The sequence below is a fragment of the Dryobates pubescens genome, chromosome 22 (assembly GCF_014839835.1).
Source record: "Dryobates pubescens isolate bDryPub1 chromosome 22, bDryPub1.pri, whole genome shotgun sequence".
In the NCBI taxonomy this organism is placed as follows: Eukaryota; Metazoa; Chordata; class Aves; order Piciformes; family Picidae; genus Dryobates; species Dryobates pubescens.
The window spans coordinates 12,466,787-12,485,436 of record NC_071633.1 but is presented as its reverse complement, the minus strand read 5'-3'; the positions used below and the strand labels follow the sequence as shown (position 1 = coordinate 12,485,436).

Here is an 18,650-nt window from a genome sequence, read left to right as displayed (position 1 = left end):
CTTTTCAAGACAACAGTGGTTGACATAGGCAGTTTGGGTCTGTCTACATACCCTCAGATAACACATCCCACCATCAGAGACATAGGGAGACCTGGAGCTAAGAACTGGCACTGAGCAACCCATAGTGAGAATTATTCCCCTGCTGACCTGGAGAAAAAACAACATAGTCTCTACACATATCTAAAGTTTAGCTAACTTCATAGTGTGCAATAGTAAGAGTCCTAAACCCCTTTAAAAATCTTGGCCCAGAGACACATCTAAAGAAATCTAAGATCTTTACAGATGCAGGCAAATTGAAGTTTTGATGCACATCTGAAACTCTTGGAGAGGAAATAACCATAAAATACATCACTTAAGAAGAAAATTATCTTCATCTTAGTTCACAGTATCAGGGCATCACAGCCACACTGAGGTAACTTCTGGGAAACAGGTCAGAAACATTGCATCAGGTTGCAATAGGCACGTTGTTCCACACATAACTCTGTTTTTTAATAGGACACTTAGAAGGAAGATGATTAACTTTCAGAACCAATTAAGAGAGGTCTCGGTAGAAATCTGTTTTCCCTGCTTCTGCTGCTTCTTCATTTGTGTTTTCAGTTTTAGTGTCTTGTTATGAATAAAAAATAATGATGAAATTGCATTTGCTGTAGAAGTAAAGTAATGAAAATGCAGCTTGTATAGTGTTTTATTGTCTTAAGGAGAGAGAAACAATTAAGGGATCCTGATTTCCTAAAAACATCCCAGGTCTGTTTATCATGTATTGAATTAGAATGCTGTTATAATGGAATTTGAAACTTCTTGGTGTGTTTTCTGCATGCTCCCAGTGCTTCAGGATTTATTCTGAGTTTTCTTTAGACTGTACTTAAAGTTGTTCCTAAATCCAGGCCTTTGAATATTAAATTGTAAGTCTTTTGAATAGTCAATGTTTATGTTTTCATTCGGATTGTTCCTTTTTGAGTGGTAGAATACCTATATAAGCAAAACAAAATAACATGATACCACTCTCTGGTTTGAGACTGTGAAGAATTTCATTAACAATGATTATGTAGTGAAGGGTTGTGTTAAATGTTTTTGGTTTAGATCAATGAGGTATACAAATAAACTGAATTAAAAAACCCAGCAGTGTTAGTCACTTTGAAGAAAGGTTTGGCTAAACACGCTCATGCTTGTGGTTTAGAGTGTAATTGTACCAGAACACTCTTAGAATATGTGTTGAACTTCAGTCTGCAAATGTAGGCCACCTCCTTTGTGCTCTGCTCAATGCGGTCTAGAAGGTTTTTCTGCAGTTAGGAAACTTGACTGATAATTTTGTAGCATATTTCATAGGAGCACAACAAGCTGGTCATAGAATTCTAATTTGTTCTGGAATGTTTCCTTTTAAATCAGTTCTTTATTTGTAAAAGAAACCTTGAGGGAACAACAAGCATAGTTGACTTGTTTGTTTTTTGTTTCTCATTCCCATATAGCAAGGTTGTGGTTATTTCAAAAGACATAAGATAATTCATACTTGTATCATTAATATGCTCTGTTGAATTGCTTTTTACAGATTACTAGGTTGTGTGTAGCAGATAAGTAACACTTCCAATTTATAACTGTTTTATTATGAAAGAAATTTAAAATAACATTCAGATTTATAAGCTTGAGGTTGCCAATTTTGACCATCTGATGCCATTATTAATGAACATTTCAATGGACCTGTTTCAGAGTGTAAATCCTTCAACTGACATCTGTGGGCACATTCTAAATGTATAAAATGTTCTTGCTTTTCCATACATATCAAAGGCTTTTGACTAAATTGTCTCTTCTCAGATGAAGTAGGAAGTTTCTTCTTTACAGCTTCCATGATAGACAGGCTATGCTAATGTCCTTGTTTTGCAATAAACTTTGCTTCTTCATTACTTATCACCAGAGGCAATAAAAATCTTCAGAGGCAAATATAAGTTTTTCATTGATATACTTGTTTGTATTTGTAAGACATGAAAGATGAACATGTAATTAAGATCAAAATTAAAATTTATATTTAAAATATATAAATCTTGCAGTACTAATACTGCTCATATTTATATTTAGACATTTTTTGAGTGGTGTAGCTAATAACTACTAACTAAAAACTCATGGAAGTAACTTATTTAACAAGATATAAAAAGTAACTGCAAGACATCATAAGTCAGAGTACATTTCACAGGGGCACATCTCTCCTGTGTGTACTGTGCATTCCGGATGCAGCAGAATAAATGCATTTGGGTTACAATTTTGAGTAGAGGAAGGGAGGCAAGATTCCTAGAGTGTTTTGGAGTGGAATCCTCAGTGTTAGCTTTAAGGCAAATGATCTCCAATAACTGAATCCTGATATGTAAATTGATTAGTCTTTTTATAGAATAGCAGTGGCATCTATGGAGAGGCTCTTTTCCCTTCTTGCACCCACAGAATATTCAATCCTGTCCTGATTCTCATAAACTCTCCTAGTACACAGATGCTCAGGTTCACTATAAGGCATGACATAATCCTACTTAAAACTAGATTAGCTCCACAGAAAAGTACAGTGATGGTATGTTTTTTTTCACCTGATATGCACATCCAACTGCAGGAGTACACACAAAAGCTGTATGGACTCAAGCTGTCACTTTTTCTCACCATCACCCCCTGTATGTATTTATAGACACTACAGTGCAAGGTATTCCTCACTATTTAAAGAGTCACGTGATTTCTGCAAATACTGTGACAAAATGCAGGAAAAAAAATATTAAACATCCCCCTTCATGTAGTTTGCTGTTTGAAATGCAAAACTTAATTAAAACATTATTCTTTTTCATCTTTATTAATCCATAGTTTAGACAATGTGAGAAAACTGAGCAAACAATAAAAAGCTGCTTTTGCATGATGAACTACTTTTATGAAAGACAAATAAAGAAATCACAAGTAACTGAGTTCTCTTACACAGGGAAATTGATGTCATCTAATTCATATGAGCTATACTCATCAAATGAGATATTAAACTAACTTCCTCTAAACTCAGCTTCCTTCCAGTTATTTGGATGCATGTACATATACAGTTCTCTTTCTCGAATAAGATTAGATGGAACAGATATTCAGTTCAGCCCTGTGATTGAAGACACAAGTTTTAATTGGAGAGCTCTTCCTTCCAAACAAGTGCTATTTTGCACTTGCACCACAACAGGAAGAAATACTGGTTTAAAAAGAATGAAAGATCGTATAGATCACTTGAAATTGTATCATGTGTACATAATAAAAAGTAAGATTAATTTTAAAGAGTGTCATGGTGCCCAGAAATCACTTAAAGTTAAAATTGAATGTGGAAACAAAATGGGTTTTATCCAGCTGTACAGTGTTATGAAAGAACAATCAATGAAATGGAGCAATTTCAAAATCAGTCCTGAATTCTCCTTTTACTATTTTTTTTTCATCAGGCTCTTAATCTTTTCATGTCGGTTGATAAGATCCTGCTTATTCCGGACTCTCATCAGTTGTAACTCTCTGCATTGTAATTCCATATAAGACACCGTCTATGAGTGTAAAATAGTCATTTCATGTTGTAAAAATGAAGTTGCAAAAAAGTATCTTACTTACACCTTTTACTGCAGTGTTTTATATGATTATTAGAGATAGCTTAACATTCATGTTATCCATCCCTCTGCATCAAGGCATGGGTGCAAATATTCATCTAGAACTAAAATGTTTTTCTTCTTTTCTGGAAATGAAAAGTAGGGGTTTCCATTGATTTAAAACATTACTTAACTAAATTAAGATATAGTGACACTACTAGTGCAGCAGAACTCTGATCAGTAAATTTTATGAGTCAGAAGAGGGAAAAAAATATTGAAAGAATTATCCAGAAAGCAAAAATAGTTTAGGACAAAATGCCATTTTGTTGAAATCCCTCTGAATCTGGTGTGAAAGACAGTAATATTTCTCTGTGCAAGCACTTCATTCTCAGTTTCACATCTATAATTTCATATTAAGCTACAAGCTGCTCATGTAGAGAGTTCTGAATCTAATAAGAAAGTGCATTTAAAATTTGTATTACTATGTACTGTTCAGTATGGCAAATGATGCTGTCAGGACAAAGTAGGTTCAGACCTAAAACTGGGATGCTATAGAATATATATGTGCATAGGCTTCTTTAGTAACATATCTACATACTTCATGTAGTGAGTTTTGTAGAAGCTGAGAGATTAATGTAATTAAAAATAATGTTATTCCATCGTGTTCAGTGATGAGGGTATTTTTTATTTCTACTTGACATGTCTGCTGTCAGTCCTCTGACAATTACAAAATTCAGCCAAAGCTGGTGAAGGAATCCATGTGTTTTGTTTGAGTCAGGTTCAAAGTAAAAATAATAAGGAATGTAAACAACTTGCTTCTTATACTATTTATGGGAGCATGAACATCAGTTCTCATAGCATCATAAAGGATAATTCTACTGAATTTTCTGGTTCTGTATGTATGTGTAAATATTGTGAGGAGAGAATTAGACTGCTAAAGTTGTTAATTTCACTGTAATGAAGAAGCTACAAGCACTCTGATATTTAGTACGTGTCCCATCTTCAGAAGGAAAGGCTGGATGTCTCCATTCCCCTGTGAGACTTCACCTGTTTTGCTGTGGGAGAACTGAAAGCATTATAGGACTGTTGGCTTGGAGCTCGTTGCACAGCCCTTGCAAATGCAAAAAGTTACAGGATTTAACTTTCAAACCCTTTTATGACTTTTTGATTTCTTTGAGGACAACATAACATTGTCCTGCTACTGTTTCTTGCGCTTAATACGTTTTCTCTGGTAGGGAAAGTTGAACCAATCTTGTGCTATTTTAACCTAAGATACTAACTTTCACAAAAAAAACCTTAGTAAATATGATCCATCTGGGGATTTTTGCACAGAGAATGTTCTGATCCTGAAAATTTATTCCTACTGTGACTTTTAAGCATTTCTGCCATTCAGTGTAGTTCTTCTACAGAAGAGGCACTGTTATGTAATTACATGATAATTAGATTATTTTTTGTTTTATTTTCATTTATTAATGATTTTCACTTCCAATGCCTTCTTTGGGCTTTTTACTTTTTAATATACTGTTGTTGTTGGGTTTTTTTTTCTGTTATGTGGCCCACAGATTCAGTTTTTAATCTTTACCATTCCTATCCTCAGAATGACTTCTTTCTTCCCTTCCCCCTTCCTGGTCTAGGGAAGTACTGTAAATTGTATTTAAATGGCAAAAACTGAAACTGAAGGTCAGAATATGTTTTCAGCTCTTTCAAGTCCTGAATGAGTACCTTAAATAGATGGACCACCTTTATTCCCCTCTTGTTTGTAATTTTGTTTTTTTAAACTGTAAAAGCTTTGGAATTGAGCATTAGAGTCAATAATAATATTAATAACACAACTTTTGCTTTCTATATAGCTCCACCATATTCATTTTATTTTGGTGTGCTGTGCCCTGGACTACAGTCTTCTCAGTTAACAAAATAAAACTGCTCATTTTTCTTTTCTCTTTACATTATATTTTAGCGTTTGTATCACTGCACAGACTATTCACAGCCTGTGGCCTCTGCTATATCTGTATATTCTAAATCATCAAGAACAAGCTGGCTGTGATTTCAGTTGCAATGTCTAATACATATTCCTTTGTTTATATCCAGTATTAGGACATTTTTTCCACATAGAGTCTGAGCAGTTCATATTAAATATATATGAAGCATTTCTAAACTCACTGAAAGCATTAAAGCATTCAGAACCAAATCTCTACTTGCTGCTGGAAAACCCTACGAATAATTTATTCAAAAAATTGTCACCTTTCTGCCACATGCACATGCATGAATTAACACTTAATATGTACTTAAATTAACACTTAATATGTGCTTCTAGTATTATTTAGAATGCAAGATGTGAAGTTCTGGAATTCAAGAGTAATTCTAAGGAACTGGCTAATAGCAATTTATTTAGCAATACTGAAGTAGTATCGCATATATGAGACAGTAACAAAGATATCTAAACATAGTGAATGTCCTCTGAGACTTATGTCAAACAGAGTTCTTCTTTTCATGTGTGTGAAACAAAGTACGGATTCTGAGCGATTTGTTGGAATTCTGCTTTTTGCTGGGCACTGGTTTGCAGGAGGGGGAGGCTGAAGCTCTGGCTAACATCACATTCTTTCCTACATTCCTGACGTGGATTACATTTTAGGGCTCTACTGTAGATTCACCACAACCCTAAAAATGGGGCAACACACCATTGTGATGTTCCATGAGCTGACCGGGCATTACTCAATCCAGTCCTTTGGCTAGCAGATTTTGGAGCTGTTGGGCAGTAACTTGTGAACTGTCCATGTTGATCTGGACACTCTAGTATTTTTCTTTTGTATGTATTACATACAAAATATGGTTTACTTTGATTAGAACTGTTGAGAAACACAGTAGAGGAACCTCTGAATACAAGATATTCCTCAGGAAACAGTTGAGAATTGCTACGAAACAGTACAAGAACACAAAAGTCCAGAAAAGAAATGAGATTTAAAAAAAGAGAAAAATTAAAGGCCACAAAAAAAAAGAGTTGTCTCAGAAAAGGTGGATATTTGCAGGAGCAGGGCTTAGATACAGGCATTTGTTGAGAAGTGTTAGAGGCAGGTAAGCTACCCTCAGTTGACATCAGGTGATGGTAAATTTTTAAGGGTAATATTCAGCTGGATAGACATTGTTGTGACTTATTTGTTCTTAGTGCAGAATAAACTGTTGTGTGATTTTTGGAGTGTTAAGGGATAAGTCCTTTAAATTCTTTTGAGAAGGGAAAAAACAACTGAGTGTAAAACTTTAAGTAGTTGAATCTGCTACAGTTGAACTTGAACATTCAGAGGTGCACAGTTTCAGAGGTGTACTGCCAGACCTGTGTGAGGATTGAATGAGGGTCTTAGTATGGGACATCAAAAGCTTGGTGTCACTGGAGTCAGAGAGGTGGCTGGGGTGATGGAGGTGCAGCTGGCCCTGCAGCCCTGAGTCCCTGCCTTCCCTGTCTTCCCTGTGGGCATGCTGATGGGACAAGGAAGGGTCATCATGACCTCACTGATGAAATTTCATTTTCACTCTGCAATTCTGTGGCTAGTCTAGGAAACACAGTCTGGCCTGTGATAACTTTAGGATGGTAAAACTCTCCTACAAATCATACTAGTTTCAAATCACTCCCACCTAAGAGATTGCTTAAGCATCTGATGTTTACTGTATGTGAAACTAGGATGAATCTTGCAGATTTCAGTAAAACATTTCAATCCTTCTAGTAAGCATAGCTAACTTCAGCCTTTTGTTGTTTTTGGTTGTGATGGTTTGTTTCTTTAATCTGACGAACAGATTTTGCTCGATGGAATGTTTTCAACAGTTCCTAATATTAATTTCTATTACTATTTATGGACATAAAGTATTTTCTTTGCTTAAAGCAGAATAATTGTGATACATAAGGAAGGGAGATCTCACACCTTCACAAGAGAAGCTCTCTACTGTGGTTTGCATGCTGGACATGTTTGCCGTGCTTCCTTCTGCGCTGGGATGCTACAAAGCACAATGGAAGCATTTATAAAACTTTTTATTGACTAAGGACTGGACAGTAGCATATGGGAACATCAACAATTGCTAACAGATCATGAAATAAAGAAATTCCAGTATTCTAGTGTTATAAAAAGAAAGGGGGAAAAAAAGTCATTCAGAACTTAGTCATATTGGTTCAGCTGTTGTAACCAAAGACTGATAAGATAATAGAGGTCTTTGTGGCTGTTTTCTACTGAAATGCTTTATCTTTATGATGCACTTGGGGCCCTTTAGAGTGGAAAGCTTTTTAAACTGCTGTTGGAGTTAGAACTCAAATTAGATGCTGTTGCAATGGCAAGGGGGCTCCTTAGTCAGGCAGCCCTCACAAAGTGACTTTTATCTCCGAAGCCCTTCCATTAGATTGTTACTTTCGTCTGTTTTCCCTGTTTATTTTTGTTGACTTTTGCTGCCCTATTTTGTGGCATTTAAAAGGTGACCCAATCAAAAAAGGGTAAATGCTAAATGCTGGACAGAGCCTGTGAAGTAGAGACATCACAGCCTATCTGATGTGTGCTGCAGACTGCCGTGTTAGACAGAATGGTTTAACCAGGTTATCTCTGGGCAGCTAAGATCAAATACACTTTCTTTTATGTCTAGCATTGTGTTTTTGCTTTCTTTTCAAACAATGTCCGCAAGAAGAAGTTAAAAAAAAAAAGACAAAAGAAAAAATCAACAGAGGAATTGATTCATAAAGGCTTTTTTGGGGGGGTTGTTTTGTTTTTTAAAAAAGCAAGCTAAAATTGCTTAACTTGATTCAAAATCATTTTTGATTGTTGGTTGAATTGCTTTGGTTGATGATACTTTGGAACTGCAGTTATGTGATTTAAAGCCCTTCTTAGTTTCTGGCAAACTTCACACTTTTTTCTTGCATTACTGTCTCTTCATTTCATAAAAGACACACTACATGTTTATTCTGGAAACATAACAGGAGTAATCATTTGTGATTTATTAATTTGTATTTCCTGTAAGTATATGGGGCAAAAGTTAGTTTAGATGCAGTGCATAAACAAGGATGATATTTGTCATGCTTTACACTAATCACAGAATTCAAGAGAACCAATAATATTTTGCAGCTGTGTAGAGATTCCATGCAAAGATCTCAAAGCACTTCAGAAGCATTAACTAACCAGACATAAAATCCTCTGACTGGTAGTGTTTTACTGTGTGTACATATGGGGAAACTAAGGCAAGTACATTTAGGAACCCACAGTAATTTTGCATCACAGCTAAAAATCCTACTTCATCAGGCTTTGGAGCACACCTATACATTTTTGGCTCATTTATGACTTTGGTATTTTGTCTTTTATTCTCTTGATAGATTATGTGGTTTTATATTGTTTTCTTTTGCTGAGTGTAAAAGAAACTGGTTTAAATTATCCTAAGCAAGTCTGGAATTCTATTTTTTGTTATTCCTGCTTAATTTTTTTCCTTTACCAGTGTTGTTACTTTGGCTCTATCCCATGACAACTTGCCACAAGGACAGCGCCAAATTTAACACTGAAAAGCCACCTCTGTTTATTAACATGCAGCTACATATGTGTGTAGACTGAATATGCAGTAAGACGTAAGAGTGGTGTTGTAAGGTGGTAAATCAGAGACTGATATTGGAGCTAGAGTAATATTATGTATTTATACTTATAGGATACTACATTTTTAATATCTCTTTTTTTGCATTGCTTGAAGAAATCTAGACAGATGAAATGCCAGGTGTTGCTTATGATTTTTATTAAATGCATTGTAAGATGTGTAATGATCTTCCTGTTACTTAGTCTACTAGAAATCAGGGAGTGTTGTGATCAGTTTTAAACAGTAGGGTTTTGCCACAAGTAGAATTCTTTCTAAATGTAATTTTAGACCACAAGTTGAACTCTTCTCTCTTTTCAGCAGATTTATAGCTACTTTTTATTTTCTCACTCCTGATTAGATTGACCTATGACCAGAATTTCTCAAAAGTTCTCTTTGATCCCTTAGTTCTGTTCAATCTGACCATTTCATCTCAATTTGTCCTCAAATCCATACAAAAACAGAGGGTAAAACAATAACCACACAGGGAAAAGCTAAAATACTGCTACAACCAAATTGATTTTTTAGCTCATGATTATGGTCACAAAGGCACGAATACATAAGCAAAGGATTATCAAAAAGAGCAACCATTTTTTTTCTGAATTGGAGATGAGACTGATATATGTTCTTTTTTATAAGAAGTCCTTAAACACTATCGACTTCCCACCAACACTCAAAATTTTAAATACTGCTGGTAAAGGGAGTCAATGGATCAAATTCAGTATATCTGAAGTCATTGAAATAAAGGCCCCTAAGAAAAATGTGTCAATTTTAAAGGTCTTTCCTAACTGAAGACCATTTTGTGATAGAGCCAAAGGTTAATAAAATCAGTAGTGAATGTAGCAATTTTACAGATAAGCTATTCACAACAAGTGTAGTTACTTGAATAAAAAGCTAATTCAGTTCTAAAATGCCACATGCAGTAGCAGTGAATAGCTGCTTTTAGGTGCTTTCTGCAGGAGGATAAAATACAGAATCACAGCACTCTTCTTTTCCAGCATCCCTGGCTGCCTGTAAATTGCTGTGAATGGGACTGTAGGCTGACAGGCTCTATTAAGACAAACTGCCTTTCTCATCGGAGAGATAAAATAAATCAGGTGTTTAGTCAAATTAAAATACTTCAGATGGAGCAGGCCCTGGGGAGCACTGATCCACCTGACAAATCTGAGAGAAACTCAAGACAGATGTGTTTTGGGGATAAGGAAGATCCCATGGAAAAAAAATGCAGTGCTGTCTTTGGAGTAAGAATAGGATTAAACAGAGAGCACGCTGTGATATATAATATTTTATGGAAGCTGGCATATTTACTGTATATTTTTTACTAAGCTTTTTGTTTTATCTGTTTTTATTGCAAATACATTTTACAGATTGCTACATTTTTTTTTATTTATAGATATTTTTAGTCAGCAGCAGAAGTTTATTTACTGGTAATGAGTTTAGGAATCTCATTGCTTGCTGCAGTAAGTGGATGCAAAACAGATGATGATGGCACACAGCTACTGATGACCTCTCTTGGCCCAGCCAGATCAGCTCAATCTGGTCTGCATTCTGAGCAAGTTGTTTTTTATTGGTATTTAAACTGTAAAATAATGGTTGGGATTTTCCACTCTAAAATTAAATTATACCCCCCACCCCTGCCAGTGCTCATACAACATTCTGCATCGTATGCTTTTTCTCATCTTGAGCAGTGTTCGGTTAGGTGTCTTGCAGCTTCGTGGAGGTCTTGTTATTTTCCAGGAGCACAGTGTACATTTTGTGGTCATCAGTTCTATTCTGTTGTTGGATTGCATAGCGCAGTACAAATTAAAGAGTAGAGTACTTTAAATGGGGTCATTCATTTCAGATGTGTTTCTCTGGGGGGAAAAGGAAAGAAAAACAATTGCTATGAATTCCTGAATAAGAACAGTTACTTCTGCCTACTATTGTATCAGATTTAGAAAAACAGAAAAAGAAGTGACCTTAGAAATTTGCTGCAACTATATCAAATTGTTCTAACTAATCATAGCAAAACAATCACATCTTGCAGCCTTAGCAGGCACTCTTTGTGATAGCTTTCTATTCATATTTTGAGGCAAGTACAAAGCATACAGAATAATACGGAAATGGAGTATGAGATTAATATCTGCTTTGGGTGTGTAAAATATTTTATAAGATCAGTGGCCTGCATTACAATGCCAAAGCTGAATGACAGATGTGAAAGTCTCAAGCTGTGGTTTCCCAGGTGGCAGTGGATGGCAAGAAGTATCATTTGAGGCAGCAGGTTGTTTCCCATTGGCTTTCTAAAATAGATGGAGTGGTTGAACTCTTGTAGTCATGATGGGCAAGGGAGTTTTTCTTTGCAGAACAGTCTGTTATCCATGAAAATAAACATCAGTGTACTATAACATAGTCAAAAGCACCTAAACATCCTTTGATGCATGGTGCAAAATCTTCAAGAGTGAGTAATACAGTTTGAGGGGGTTAAGGTAAATCTGTACTAAAGTTATACAAGCAATTGAACTGATGTCAACAGTGTGGAACTAAGTACAAGCTAATGGACCCTGGCAAGGCAGTACCTTCAGTGTAGACATCTTCCTGGCCACATACCTGCCTAAGATTACTTTCAAAAATCTTTTTGTTGTTGTTTTGAAACATCTTTTTGCACAGAACTTCCATTGCTTCAGTTGTGCATATCACACCGTTTTGCAATGAGTTGCTCTGAATAGTAGTGTCATTCAGCTTTAACTTCATGTGAAAAAGAGAAAAAAGAAAATTCTTAACCATCTCTAAAACTTCTGCTAGAACAGAAGTTACTGATTTTTGCATGTCTGCAAGGCTTGTGCCAGATATATACTGAATTAAGATTTGGCATTACAAAGAACTGAAACACCAGCTTGTTGCAGACCTTTAAAACGAAGATATTAAATAGTGACTAAGAAATATAATATTTCATCACTTTATGTTGTTACAGTATGTTACATACAATTAAGAAATGTACAGAAAAGCCGATATCCCTCATTTCTGGGAGTTTGATATAGAATGAATGCCTTAAACTGTGAAGTTTTGTTTTCAGTAGCAAGCAACTGCAGACAGAGGTTTTCTTGTACGCTGCTTTTGCAAATGAAATTCTGTTTAAGAATAACATTGATCCCATCATAGCATGATATAAATAGTAGAGCATCATGGGTTTGTCACCTGCTTGGCAGGAGTCTGATTTTTCTTCCCTCTCCTTATGAAACCTGTCAACCTCTTTCTTCTCTTCCCTAGAAGATATTCATCTTACTCCTGGGAAGAAGGTGGAGTCATCATTTTGGTGACAGTTTCTCCATTCCCTCCCAGGTCCTGTTCCTCACATGTTTTCTTCCACTTCTAAATTCCTGTGACTTCTTTATCACAGTCCTCTGTTGTAAATGGAGGAAAGGAAGCATGCAAAAACCTTCTCTTTTGTGCCACTCCTCTGTGCTGCTGTGGCAGTTTACAGACCTGACTAGTTCTTGATTCGATTTGGTTTGTTTCTTCTCTAACTCTCAGCTCTCCTGTACAATAGAAAATTGTTTCATTTATCCCACTTCCAACTGTACGCCTTTCTCCAATGTTCTTTCCACGTCCCTGAACTGCTGCCTGACTATAGCTGCATTATGTCTTGTAGAGTGGTGGCTCTCACATGCTCACAGAAGGAAATGCAATGTATGGCTCAGATACAAGAGCTGACATTGCAGCCTGTGACAGAGTAATATGTTCATACCTAAGGTGGGGAATTTTTGGATTGATTTGCAAAAGGACCCTGTATTCTCTACTTAGGAGACCCATGCAATTTACCCATAAACAGACCATTAAGCATCATTAGTGCAAAGAATAAATGTACCGTAGTTTCATATTAATTAAGTGCTCTCTGTAGAGTAAACTTTGAAAGTTAAATGAAAATTTTAAAGCCATTTTCTCAGGTTAGCTATTTCTCTTAGGGACAAGTAGAGCTCATTTTTAATATGCATTCCATAACCAAAGCTTACACTTACCCTAACGACCTATCTGATATATTGGTATTTTAGAGCAATGATCAATAAACTATTAAACTGCTTCTTCCACTGAACAGCATCCTTTAATTTTTTATTTTTTTTTAAAGTATTTTTACATTCTTGGGGAAAAAAACACAGCAAAATATATAAAGCGAGGGGAAATTATGTCTAATAAACTGTGAATGTATTTATGACACTGGGCAGATTTAGATGGAAAAGCTATAGGAATTTGTACACTGTGCATCGTTAATTACTCCTGTCAGAAAAAAAGAAATACTATATATCTTCTGCTCCAATTTTTGTTACATCCTCCACTGCTTAGAGCACAGCAAAGCTATGTGCTAGATTCTTTGGGGATTTGTTAGCAAAATATATATTCAAGCTGCCATTTGAAATAAGATTGTTGGTGATTCAGCCGGTTGGGGTTTTTTTTTGGTGAATACTGCTTGGTAACTATTGTCTATCTCATATTTACAGTACATCTTTCCTGTACATTTAGGTACACCAGAAAGCCTGGCAGAAAAAGAGCGACAGCTCTCTACTATGATCACCCAGCTGATCAGCTTACGGGAGCAGCTCCTGGCTGCCCATGATGAACAGAAAAAGCTGGCAGCCTCACAAATTGAAAAACAACGGCAGCAAATGGACCTTGCTCGCCAACAGCAAGAACAGGTGAGGCTCCAAGAAAGAAACCTGTGAAAATGTTTCATGCAGAATGCTTATCATAAACGCTGCCCTGCTTGGTGTATTGTGTGGTTTGGGTTTTTTAATTTTTTGTTTTCTAAAAAGAGCTTAAATATCTGCAGAAATTACATCTTTTTTTTCCAGAGAAAGGAAATATTATAGGACCCCGAGGAGAAAAAAGTGTGTGTGGACAGTCAAATTTCCTAGCATAAATGGCATTTGATTTCACAGTTCTTGTTTCTTGCACTGAGATGTGATTTGGGGAAGTTACAAATAAACCAGACTACAATCATTATGTAACTCTTTTTGACAAGAAAACAATAGAACAAAAAATGTTAAGCATCCTCAGTCCTTCAAATACCTTCTACAAGTAAGATTTTGTTTTGGTTTGGTTTGTTTTTTAAAAGACACAGCTGTGCAAAGAGCTGTCTTTTTCTTGTACAAAAGTGTAACAACAATGATCCCATGCACTGGTCCCCTGGGCATTAGGTCAGACAGATCCAAATTAATGTGTGGTTTTTAGGAATCTGACATTATTACTAGAATTATCCTTTCAGTTGAATGTATTTTATAGGATATATACAGCAATATATGCTCTGTTGATTTTAATGAGTTGTGACGTCTGGTATTTTATGTGCTTGAGTATTTGCCCACATGTAGGAATATGGACTCATCCCCTAATGGAAAATAACATAAAGGAACACTGTAAAAAATCAGAAGTTAGAATGTCATTTAGCCATCCAGAGATGACACAGTAATTAACTATTGACACTTGTGAATAAGCTAGCACAAATTAATCTTGACACATTTGCAGACGAGTGATATCTTACAGTGAACACTTTGTAATTATATTTCAAAATGAAAATTAAATGACACTTAAAACTAGGTTGTCATGCTCAATGAAGCGAGCATGTAGCTCAACCGATAGGCAAATAAAATTCAGAATTTGAGCCACATGGTGCTTGTGCACCCTACTTTACTGTGTCAAACCTATACAGCAAGACTGTGCTGTAGTAATTGCATTGCAAAGTACTGGATCCATTTTCTGTTGCAGTACTGTTCCATCTAAGAGGACTGACCCTAGATGCTTCATGGTACATTTCTGGGTTTCTTTAGGAAATGCCTATTCGAATGGTACTTTGTTGTACATACAGGTGCAAAGAGCTGTTTACAAGCACTCTGAACTCTGGCAGATCAGTGCCTTCCCACAAGTAAAGAAAGATTTCATCCTTGCCTAGCTTATGGCTTACAGTGTTGTGGTGGGTTGAGTTTCCCCCCCAACATTAAGCAGCAGCCAGGTCACTAGTAGCTCCAAACTATCCTGGACATAGGATACTGTGTATCTGTCAAAAAAGAGCACTCAGAAAGAGTGACTGGTGAGGCAACATCATGGGGTGTCTCATTTCAATGTGAAATTACAAATAATTCCTTTCTGGAGCTGAATATTGTGATAATCTTTCTCTTACCTTTACTGGGATTTAGCAGCAAGGACAACGTAGACCTAAGCCTGACAGAGCTTATCTTTAGTGAGAAGCACTGGTGAATAGCACTAGCGAATACCACAACTGGTGTGTTACTCATTAAAATAGTAACTCGAGAACTCATACAGGTGTTTAAATATTCTCTGTAGCACTGTTACCATTAAGAGTTGCTCTTCCAAGCATAGACACTACTGCTGACCACTGACTGACAATAGACAACCAGATGTCCTAGGAGCTGTCCCTAGGTTACCTGAGCACACAGGCTGCTACCTCTGCTTCAACTTGCTTTTCCACTTGCTGACTAAGGGCTGCTTTTTCAGTCTTCATTCACTATATTTTTATTGACTTGACTTGGAGATTTATCAATAAATACTTGAACACCAGGCTCATAAAGAGAGTTTGAGCTTTGTTACAAGCACCAGTGTAGTGGGCTGCAACAGTTCCTCGATTCCTTTGCTGGGTGGCACATTGTTGCAATTCAGCCCCAGAATCACATAGATCTCAGTTCGTCTCTCTGAGTCCAATACTTAAAATGCATTTGAATTTTGTATTGATCTCCCATACCAAACTGAATTTTAACTGTAGCAGTGACAAAAATTACAGAGTTATTTCCAGGTGATGAAGTGAGAGATTAAGAAAATTACAAACTTGATCCTCCCTGTGTGCACAAATACAAGCTGTTAATATGTAACTGTACATTCCGTATGAGTTAATCTGAACATTGTGCACTAAAAATATGTGATTGCTTATTTACAAGTCAGCCTTGCTACATCTTTGTAATGTTTCTTTATCATAAAACCTTTCACTTATCTTTCTCATAAATGTCTTTGGAAGATGGTGGGGAAGGAGACCAAAATTGGAACAGTGGATTTGAGAGACTAAGCTACATTTGTCTTGCAGTTTTATGTGGTTCCTCTGCTCTAGATAAATATTTATAGGAGGGGAAATGATACTTAAGAAATTAAGGTGGCAGAATTGCTGAGGCCAGGGCTTCCAGGAAACACAAATCTTGTCCTTGTTTCAGTCTGCTGCAGTTACCCTTCTAAAGCAGAGGTCCAGTTGCTCCCCCAGCTCACTGCAGCTTCTCCATCATAGCTGTAGTCCAGGTTACCCATTGCAGGGAGCAAGTAGTTCTGTGATTTGAGGTCAGGATCCTATTTCCCTTCTACTCTTCCACACTTACTTGGGATGGTTTGTGGGAGTAGGGGTGGGTGAGTTGTCTGGGCAGGTTCTCGTTAGTCTCAAGTGCTCCCAGCCCTGAACACTTGCTTCTCTCCGTCTGTGTTAAAGGAGGGATGGAGTGAACCTTTGCACTCCAGATCCCTCACTGAATCTGCCAAATAAGGGTAAGATTATCCACATATTTCACAAGGCTGTGTTGAGAATGAGTTACTGAGCATCAGGTACTGCTTTTATACAAAGTGAATAGGAAGACTTTGAGATTTACAAGAGAAGTAATGTTCTCTCATTGTGGATGAAGTTAGAGAAGCTCGCCCTAGGAGCTGTGCTGAATAGTGAAACATCTATAAATATTAGCTAAGGCTTCCAGTTCAGCAAAGCAGGAAAATGTGTGTTTAACCTTAAGCACCTGAGTAATCCTATCCCCATTCAGCAAAGCACTTAATTTTAAGCATGTGTTTCATTCCCATTGTAGCTAACAGTAATGCATCATAGTCAAAGATCACCACAGGCTTAAATGCTTTGTTGAATAGTGATGAGATTATTCACATGCACATAGCTAAACCCGTTTCTATGCTCTGCAGAACTGAGGCCTAAATGCTTAAAATATGTATTTCTTGCTGGCTAACTAGAATTTATGTTGCATTTAAATTTAAAATGTTTACATCACGTGGAGAGATACCTCTAAAACATCCTTGTTTTGTTAAAAAAAAATAATGATGCTTAATAAAAATATAGTAAAGAATAACTATTTTTTTCACTCAATAATACTGAAGTTTCAATATTACTCTTTTAATTTAATGGAAATTTTATTTCTAATAGATTGCAAGACAACAGCAGCAACTTCTGCAACAGCAGCACAAAATCAATCTACTGCAGCAGCAAATTCAGGTCAGTGTGTTTTATTGCTCTCTTCTGATTATACTTAAATTCCATTTATGTAGAGGGAAGGATCTAAAATAAAGCAACCACATGCTTTCCTAACAAGCCCTACTAAAAATGCTCTTTACAGAGAGTCTTTGTGTCTTAGAAAATCATTGTCAAAAATCTTTTTCATAGAAAGAGCTTTTCATTAATAAGCAGAGTTTTCTTCTGAAAGTTATGAACTATTCCTTAAATCTTGCCATTTAAGTGCAAAATCTGCAATCAGTTTGCCTTCTATTGTGTGAAGCAAAAGAGGAATTTCAATCATTGTTTATGGAATACCTTATCCTAAAAAGGCAAAATGTGCTGTATAAGGTTAGAAGAATATTTTCCGTTTCATTAACTAATCAGCTATAGAATACAATAATAGACATTTGGATAATACGAAGTTCTTGGGATCAGCCAGCTCAGGTGCAAAGACCCACAGGTATATGTGTCTCATGTACCTTTGGAGTAAGTGGGCCTTTATAGACCAGTGAAAATTCTGGAGGTATCCAGTTACAGATTCACAGAATCACAGATTCCATTGTGTTGGAAGGGACCCTCAATGGTCATCCTATCCAACTTCCTTGCAGTCAGCATGGACACCTCCAATTAGATCAGGATGAGTCTATTAAACAGAGCTGTTATTTGCATGCATTTTTAAAAAATTTTAAAAACTCTTTTAAAAATTAGGACTCAGGAAGAAGGATCATGGCCAGGTAATATTTGGAGAATGTAGGTATATTTTACTGGGAAGTATCCTGCTCTAAAGTAAAAAGTTCAAAGGTACTTTATATTTCAGTTCACTCAATTCTTTCCAGTAGCTTTACCCTTCCACCCACTCAGGGGAAATGTGGTCTGAAAATAGCTTGCGTGTTCATTTTAGAATAGGTTGCAGGTTTGTTTTCTTGTTCACTCCCAGTTTTCTTATTGTGTAGTATAGAACCCTCCATAAGTTTTCTTTCCCATTCATTCCTAGATGCAAATGCAGAGAAGAGCTTTAATGATTACTGTTATTGCTTGGTGATCCTTCCCTAGATTTGTTTCACAATTCTTGCCAATATAAGCTACTCTTACTACATATTTCCTCAGTAGTTTGGCCTCTTTATAGTTACATGAATCTGTTACAATGTACCTGAGACAATGAGGACTGTTTCCTCTCTGACCTTGTCAGCCAGATTGATAGTGGGCATCTCATTACCCAAGGAACACTACAGACTCCAATGTGAAGCACTAGGCACATTGGGCAGATACTATCT

General features: G+C 36.4%; 1 protein-coding gene across 9 annotated transcripts in view; it reads left to right on the top strand.

Moving 5' to 3' along the window:
• Positions 1-18,650, top strand: part of SOX6 (SRY-box transcription factor 6) — a 356,106-nt gene that overhangs the window by 206,125 nt on the left and 131,331 nt on the right. For all 9 annotated transcript variants that reach the window (XM_054171552.1, XM_054171551.1, XM_054171548.1 and 6 more), the window contains 2 exons: positions 13,641-13,813; positions 17,308-17,376. In XM_054171552.1, coding sequence (XP_054027527.1) covers positions 13,641-13,813; positions 17,308-17,376 — 242 coding nt within the window. The remainder of the gene's footprint in view (positions 1-13,640; positions 13,814-17,307; positions 17,377-18,650) is intronic.